General features: G+C 38.3%; 1 protein-coding gene across 1 annotated transcript; it reads left to right on the top strand.

Moving 5' to 3' along the window:
• Positions 1 to 1,924: 1,924 nt before the first annotated feature.
• LOC136665645 (proline rich transmembrane protein 1B) lies at positions 1,925 to 7,523 on the top strand. The gene is made up of 4 exons (XM_066643290.1): positions 1,925 to 2,049; positions 4,130 to 4,725; positions 6,976 to 7,104; positions 7,186 to 7,523. Exons 1-4 carry the CDS (start codon positions 2,040 to 2,042, stop codon positions 7,330 to 7,332), a joined length of 882 nt encoding a protein of 293 aa, XP_066499387.1. The 5' UTR covers positions 1,925 to 2,039; the 3' UTR covers positions 7,333 to 7,523.
• Positions 7,524 to 8,945: the final 1,422 nt, after the last annotated feature.

Raw genomic sequence — 8,945 nt, 5'->3', positions numbered from 1 at the left:
TACTGAATTATAATACCTTTACCCACCTCTGTGTTTCTATATTTACTATCTATTTTATCAGCTTTACTGAAAATGTAGATGCACTTTGTAGTTCAGCAATTAGATACAGTAGTCTACACGTTACTCTTCATAAGTTGTGAGGTCCTTTCATCTTGTTCATCAAATGGAACATTAACGTTATGGCTGATTGGTGTATGTCGCCCACTGGTGGTGATCAGGAGGGACTATAGTGTTTACCAAATATTTAGTATGTTACTTGTTGCTTTCCATGTCATGTAATTAATACATCTTTCTTTGTATTAGGTCATCATTGTAATATTCAGCACCCATTACATATTTATCAGTTATCTGAAGTTGGGATGATGATTATTGTCACACTTTTGCCCTGTTTCTTGTTTTCCTGTAGTGTTCCATGTTTCTCTTGTCTGCCAAGTGCTAGGAGCACATGGCTCTGTTCTTGTTTTGTTCCCGTCTCCTCCTGTGTTTCCACCCTAGCTCCAGCTTCGTCCTGCCTTGTCATCAGTGTTTCCACCTGTGTATCCTTTGTAATCCTGCCCCCTCGTTTCCCCTCTCAGGTGTTCTTCGTTTGTGCTCCTGTGTATATATAGCCCCTTTGTTTCAATGCTGCTTTGTGTGTAGCTCAGTGTTTAAGTGTCTTAGTGTTTTGCATTTGTCTACACTGGTTCACGGTTGTTTTCTGTTTGTTTCTGTGTATTCCAGTTTGTGTTATGTTGTGTTTGGTTTTGTTTTATTCATTCATTCATTCATTCTCTGTAACCCCTTATCCCGTTCCAGGTTTGCGGTAGGTCCAGAGCCTACCTGGAATCATTGGGCGCAAGTCGGGAATACACTCTGGAGAGGGTGTCAGTGCTTTACAGTGCGACACACACACTCACACATTCGCTCACACACTCACACCTACGGACACCTACCAATGTATGTTTTTGGACCGTTGGAGGAAATCGGAGCACCTGGAGGAAACCCACGCGGACATGGGGAGAACACACCAAACTCTTCACAGACAGTCACCCGGAGCAGGAATCGAACCTGGTTTTGTTTTAAATAAATATTATTCCTTGCATATACATCTGCTTCTTCATCTCCATTCAACTGTGACAATTAAATAAATTCTGACAAGGTTTCATGAAACCTGATATGTTATACATTTTTAAGGCAATTCATTCATGGACAAAAAAAATGTTTCACCTGTCCTGGCTTGCAGTCATTTGAACAAACAGGTATTTCTACACACACAGTAGACACAGATTTATAACTGATAAAGTGTGTTTGATTACTCAGACTTATCAAAACACAGTCACACAGTCAGTGATGTACAGACACGTGTGAACACAGTTTTATTCTACATTCTCAACAGATATCTGCTATCAGACCTCCATTTAAAGGGCACCTAACTTGGAAATCTAATTTCTCCTCGCCTTTCTGAAATAAATTATTTTGATATAAAATGTAAACTTTGTAAAAGGTTGAAAATGTAGAGTTAATCCTTAATTGATTTAATTCGTATATGAAAACTGTACTGTAAATATGTTATAACTTGACTGATTTTGTGATATCACAAAAACTACTGAGCAGAACAAAGATTGCTTACATTTTGCCATGGTTACAAAAAAATTGCTGATTTGAAGTTATTGTAAAGAAATATTGCTAGAAATTTTATAAAATAGAATATAAATGTAATATGGGCCATTTATTAACTATTCAGCAAAACAAACAGACCACCACGTGAAGGTAAACTTACACACTCACATGTGGACAGTCTCACATACGCACACACACACACACACAAACAAACAGAAAGAGAGAGACACACATACACACACAGAGAGAGAGAGAGAGAGAGAGAGACTCCTTGTCAATTATTAAACAAACATGATACTGTGTTGAGAGAGACACTAGCTTTACAGAGAGACGTGAGAGTTCCTCAAGATTATTTCTGTGGAGTGGATATTCGACTTTTTCTGCATGGGATTCTTTTCCTGATGTCCAACTAATTTCTGCCCTGCACTGAACCTTTAGTAATGGACCCAGGTAAAGCTACATAATTCTATAAGCTGTCTGTATCTGATGTTCTGTCCAGATAAATGATGTGGAAGCTACTGTTTACCTCCTGAAGCTATGACAGAGGATATCTTGGTTTGAAAGTTGCAAGGAATGTGATCTCAGTCAGTTAAGGAGATGTTCCTTTCATGGTTTCATCAGGTTATTCTGAACGGTTCCTTTTAAGAAAGCAGAAAGACTATAAGGACAGGAAGAGTACAAAAAAAAAGCTAAATTTTACAGGTAAATGTAAACTAAACATAAATTGTCAACAATGTTGCATAGGAAAAAACACTGCCACTCTATAGTTTAATGAAAAACCTCTCAAGCAGCATCTCAGAAAAGTGCACTGAAGTGTCACAGAAATGTATTATATCCCTAAAATGTATTAAAAATGTATTAAAACATACCTGAAATGCAATATATATTGCAAACATAGCCCATCACATACAAGGATTGTTATTTATAAATTCAAATAAAAATCATTGCATGAGCTTATATGGTTTTGTTTATATTCCTTGATAGGAGGTGTGTGTGTGTGTGTGTGCATGCATTTGTGTGTTCACTTTCGATGTGCGTCACAATGGAAGGTAGGAAACTCAATGAGGCATGAGGCTAAGAGAGAGCGCCTCAGACTCAGCACCTGAATTAATTAGTCCTGTCTCCTTCAATAAAGAATGGAAAACGTGGATCAGTCACCTGCTAAAGGATAAGGGGTTACTGCTTTAACACCTTTGACTTACTTTCATTGGATGCAACATGCCTGGTTTTATATTTTTTTTAGTGTTTTTTAGCTGGTTACAATGTATTCAAGTCATCCTCAGTGAAAAACAACATCAGCCCAGGGATGAAATAATCATGTGCTTTGAAAAGCTTTTAACTTCTTGATCAATCTTACAGCTTATTATTTAGCAGTTATAAGAAATATTCAATACCCAGGATGAACATACTATATAACATTTGCAGTTATGAGAATGAGGAATTGACAAGTACAAGTTTTGAGATTTTGAGCTGTGAGAAGAGACATCTTAAGGAATATAAATTCCCTATTCAAAATCTAAAAAAATGACATAAAATTCAGCCCTTGAGCTATCAGTTTATAATATGTTTACTGTTAAATTATAGATTGAACTTTTATATTTTTGTTTTGTTTTGATGTTTTTTTTTTGTATGACCCAACCAAATTTGTTTGAAATGGCATACAATATGTGTTTTTTTTTTTTTTTTTGTTTTGTTTTTTTTGTAATGCTTTTAAATTACATAACAAGTCAAAATTGTTTGAGGCTAGTGGGATGAAGCCTAATTTCCACAATGCTGGGCGGTATGCTGAATTTTTAGCATCTAATATAAAATGTCCTGTGCAAAACTATAGACACAAACTCCAAATATTTCTTGTTGAGTGTTCCTGGACCCTGGATCTGTGTGACAACTTGGGGCACTTCTTATCAGATTTTTGACACATGTTGCCTAACAAATATGTTTACTTATATTATGAGCAGAAAATGTAATCAACCTTTAAGACTTTACATAATTTAACTTTTTTTATATTGGTGGTGCAGCAGGTAGTGTCACAGTCACACAGCTCCAGGGACCTGGAGGTTCTGGGTTCGAGTCCTGCTCTGGGTGACTGTTTTTGAGGAGTTTGGTGTGTTCTCCTCATGTCCAGGTGGGTTTCCTCTGGGTGGTCCGGGTTCCTCCCACGGTCCAAAAACACATGTTGATAGATGGATTGGTGACCCAAAAAGTGTCCATAAGTGTGAGTGTGTGTGTGTTGCCCTGTGAAGGACTGGCACCCCCTCCAGGGTGTATTCTTACCTTGCGCCCAATGATTCCAGGTAGGCTCTGGACCCACTGCGACTGTTTTTTTTTATATTTTTCAACTAAAGTACTGCTGTTGTATTCAAACTATACGAGTTGAGATACAAGGATTTGTTATGACAGTAACTATATGTTTGTTTCTCAGGTGGTTTTAGCTAGAATTAAGAATATGTAAAAAATGGCTGGTGTTTGGCACTGTCATGTATATAAGAAACACATAAAATATATTTATTTTGTTTGCCCACCCCCACAGTCAATCCCACAAACCTCCCTGTTGGTCCAGAAATGCACCCAGCTGGACTTTCCCGAGGTCAGGAAGCTCCACAGACATGTGGACATAGAGCCCCTCCAATCTGTCCCGCACTGCTAGCGTACGACTCTGTCAGCATTCTGACCACAGGGCTAGCCCATGATGAGGACAGCATTCACACTGGCCATCCAGTTACTGATGGTGATAGCATTCAGACCAGTCACCCAGCTAATGACACAGACAGCACCTATACAGCCCACCTCACTTACGACACGGAAAGCAACCAGACGCTAAACCCGGCATATGACTCCGACAGTACCCGGGCCCTGCATCCCACATACATCCTGGATTACATGGCAGCAGAGGGACCAGCAGTGTCACCTGGGGCAGGAGCTACCAGCAGTGGGACCGCAACAAACCCTCATGATGATCCCCCACCCTACAGTCCTCCTGATCCCAAACTAGCATACCTTATCTACGCCCCTCCACTGCCCCACTACCCCACCCAGCAAGTTATTGCCTGTCAGCCTGGAGCTAATCCCCCTGCCTTCTACCAGCCTTCCTTTCTGCCATCCTCAACATACCCATCCTATGCTATAGTAAGTATACTCTGATATCTTGAAGTCACTTTTGACGACTAGCCCTTTTCTTCTCCAGTTAGATATTACACTGATATCTCAGATGATTAGCCATTAGCCATTGTGTGTTCAATAACACCATTCAGCATTTCTTCTACAATCAATACAAAGTGTATTAATATGGAATTTGCCCTCCACTGCTACAGTAACAGCTTCTCTGTTTCTGGCTTATCATTAAAGGAACACCAGATAAGATTTGTGTTTATTGCTCCTGTGGCTATTTATTTTATAGCACTGTACTGAAATGGGGAGGGTGGTTTCCTACCCCCTTCCAAAAGTTACATAGTGCAGTTTCTGCAGTGCTAAGCCTACAGTAACAATGACAAGTGAATTGTTCTCCCTGTTACAGGTTAGATAATCATGAAAATAATTTTGAAGCTGTAATTTGAATGTAAAAATATTATGTAGTGTTCCTTTAATGCTGGAACATCACAGTGAAATTGCATTCAGCAGTAGTGAGATGAAGTACTCCTGATATAGGATTATCAGTTTGTTGCAATTCATCCCGCTCTATCTAACAAGCAGTTTAAAGTAGCTGAATTCACTATTAAGAAGAGGTCTCTGAATAACACCTGTCATATACTGACATATCCAGATGTTTCAGTGCACAGTGTGGAAGACTTGTGCAAAGGTTCTGACACATTTTATATATAACTTATTTTATCCAGTATTTTAACTACATCTCAAGACTGCAGAAAACTGTGCCATATTTATTTTTGCTCCCTCAAGAGAAAATGTTCTTATTTCCACTGAGGAAATCAACAAAACACCACATATTTTATGTGAATTGAAGTGCAGTCTGTTTATGTACAGTTCCTTAGTGTAGTCTTTTTGTTGCTGAACAACTTATTAGCCACTCCCTCTCCCTTTCATCAATGGGATGAGCAACTTCAAGACAGCAATCAGATATTGTTTGGGTGGTGGAACATTCTCAGCACAAAACTGTTGTGTTTCAGCATATTATAAGTGTAGGTCCATGAACCAAATTACTGACCTCATACACCCTCTAACATGTGCACAATTAGGAACACCTACTTTGTATCTCCACTCCTTTTCCAGTGTATAAGCTCTTGTATGGTCAGTCTGTAGTCCTTCTGTTGCTCTGCATACTTTGTTATCCACATTTGATCAGTATCCCCAGAGTACCACCAGAGATCAGGTATGATTTGGGAGGTGGATCATTCTCAGTACTACAGTGACACTGATAGGGTGGTGATATGCTAGTGTGTGTTGTGCTGGTACAAGTGGATCAGTGCTGCTATAGTTATAAAGCCCTCAGTGTTTCTGCTGGACTGATAATTGTCCACCATCTAAAAATATCCAACTAACAGCATCCTGTGGGCGGTGTCTTTGTCTGCTGAATAAGGGCTAAATGACGATCCAAAAAACAAACAAAAACAAAAACAAAAAAAACAACAACAACAACAAAAAAAAAACAGATGAGCTGCTGTCTATTTCTTTCCATCTACAAAGTGGACCAATGAGGTAAGTAGGTCTACTAGAGTGGAAAGTGAATGGACACAGTGTTTAAAACTGGAGGGAACACTGCTGTGTCTGATCCACTTGTATCAGCACAACACACACTAACACATCACCACCAGGTCAGTGTCACTGCAGTGATGATCCACCACCCAAAACATGCATGATCTGTGGTGGACTTGTGGAGGTCCTGACCAAAGACGATCAGGGAGAAATGGGGGTAAGAAAGTATGCAGAGAAATACGTGAAAAACATTCTGCAATTGTAGAACTACAAAGTACTCCTGTCTGGTCAGTGGAGCTGATAAAGTGAATACTGAGTGTAGATACAAGGTAGTTGTTATTAATCCAGTGATTGCTCAGTGTAGACTGCTTATCTGTTGCACAATGTATTAGGAATTCTCTACTCATTGCATCTGTCATTTTTGAGCCACAGAGGCAGATATTGTTTGGGTTGTGGACAGTACAGCATTAACACTGATACAGTGGTAATATGGTATTGTGTATGGTGCTGGTAAAGAAACATGTCATATTTACTGGTTTAGAGTTCACCATTTAAAATATATCCAGCAGAAGGTGGCTCTATGGGTGGAAACTAACAACCGATAAAGGACTGGAGGGTAGGTAATACAAATTGTTAATTAAAGTAAGGTATATTCATGTATGTATATACCAGCCAAGTTATTTGTAATAAAGTTGCTGGTAGGTGTATAATTCTCTTGCTGTGTTTTAGTACATGAATGGTTCACCGCTGGGAGAGGATCAGCCCCCTTTACCCAAAGACTATCTAGTGGAGTCTCTACTAGTGACCATCTTTTGCTGTCTAATGAGTGGCCTGGTTGCTCTTATGTATGCGTATGAAGTAGGTATTCTATCAGGTTCTCTGTTTTCTTATGTAGGGTGCTCTAAAAAGTATGTTAACCTGGGGCCTGTTTTGTTTCAGACTCGTGCGGCTCTGGCCCGGGGGGATATCCAGGAGGGTGAGAGAGCCTCACAGAAAGCCCGTCTGCTGGTGATGTTCAGTCTAATATTTGGCGTCATTGTGTTTGTGGGCTGGATCATTTATGTGGTTATAGCCATCTGTGCCTAGTTAACAAACATGTAAGATATATTGTATAACCTTTTACAGAGAACTAACCTCAGCATGGCTTTTTCTGTACATTTTCATGCAAAATTTCTATTTTTAATTTTTTTGGGGTACATTAAATATAGAGTAATTGTGCATGATAATATGCAGACGTGTGTTCTCTATAGAGGATATGTACTTGGTTTCACCTCAGAATCACCAAAATTTAATTCAACGACGTGCTGCCCAAACCTTTGCATATGACTTTTGTTTAGAAAGCCTTTATTATTTCAAAAAACAAGGAAAATCACATTTACATAAAAATAAGCACTCATTGCTGCTATAGTTTAATTGTAAAAACTTATGTTAAATAATATTGTGCTCTTATGTATAAGTTTTTAAAGTGGAGATGTATCAAAAATACAGAGGTTTCTCCACAATTCTATTTTGAGCATGTATAATTCCAAAAAGCCTTATGGAAAATAATGAATAGAACCTTTTTTTGTTTGTTTTAACAATGGTGGATACAGAAACCTGGGATTGTAACATCTATACCACAAATGTAGACCTTGTATTTATTACCAAATCAACAGAGGACCTATGTGTGTCTGCTGAATTTTATATGTAATGCAAACTTGTCTCTGGATTGAGCCTAGCAACATCCGGAAAATTGCCTTACTGTGTAGGTTTCACCAACAAGCATTTTTTGACCACAGTGCACAGAAACACTTAAAACAACTCAGCCTGTGATCTAATACAAATGGCTACAATATTTCCAAATGTTTGTGGACACCCCTCCTAACCAATTCCTATTGGATTACTGACATCCAAAAGCATGTGAAAAATTCTCGTTATAAAGGTTCAGCTCTTGTATGAGACTGAAATTCTGCTTTACTCTCATTGAGTTTCTGTTCTTCTAAGTGCTATTCCCCTTTTAGCGATGGGGTCACTTTGTATTCTTTCATTATATAATGAGAAAAGGGATAGGCCTGACGTGATCTTAATAAGGATAATTTTGTCTGTTTTTTAATGCATATTTCTAATGTGAAATATTTGTCTGGTTCCACCACTACCAGTGTTAAACCTGGTAGACCCTAGACATTAAAAAATAAATAAATAAACAATATTCCCATTTGGAGTGAACTTTACAGCTGTTTTATTACATAAAGAAGATATGTTTGTTCATCATTTTCTCTGAAATGTACATACATTTTGTATCTATGAATTCCATTTTTGAATTCTCAAGGGATGTATATTATTTTGCCCTAATGTTCTGTCAGAAATCATGAAATCTACGGCAGCAGTTGGTAGTTTAACTAGATATTGGAACATAAGTGAGGTCTTGTACAAATGCTGGATTATTAGTTTTGGATTCCACATGTTATGCAGAACTCAAAACTTGGATATTTTATACCCCTCCAGCATAAGTTTGGCATTGAATGTGGCAATTTTATGCTTAAGTCAGCGTATACCAAAAACAGCCCTTTTCTGTGGATATTTTACAGACTGCATATCCATAGTGGGAACACTTTATTTATAATAAATCAATCATTACAGGAGGTGTCTACAAACATTTGGACAAGCTAGAACCGTTTCATTTAAATGGAACAGATAAATCTGGATACGTTACAATTAAT

The sequence above is a fragment of the Hoplias malabaricus genome, chromosome 14 (assembly GCF_029633855.1).
Source record: "Hoplias malabaricus isolate fHopMal1 chromosome 14, fHopMal1.hap1, whole genome shotgun sequence".
Classification (NCBI taxonomy): Eukaryota; Metazoa; Chordata; class Actinopteri; order Characiformes; family Erythrinidae; genus Hoplias; species Hoplias malabaricus.
The sequence above is the reverse complement of the archived record's forward strand: the minus strand, read 5'-3'. Positions and strand labels throughout refer to the sequence as shown.

Coding starts and splice junctions, on each gene's coding strand:
- LOC136665645 (XM_066643290.1), top strand. Junction 4,726..6,975: donor CATACCCATCCTATGCTATA/GTAAGTATACTC, acceptor GCTGTGTTTTAG/TACATGAATGGTTCACCGCT. Junction 7,105..7,185: donor CTCTTATGTATGCGTATGAA/GTAGGTATTCTA, acceptor GTTTTGTTTCAG/ACTCGTGCGGCTCTGGCCCG.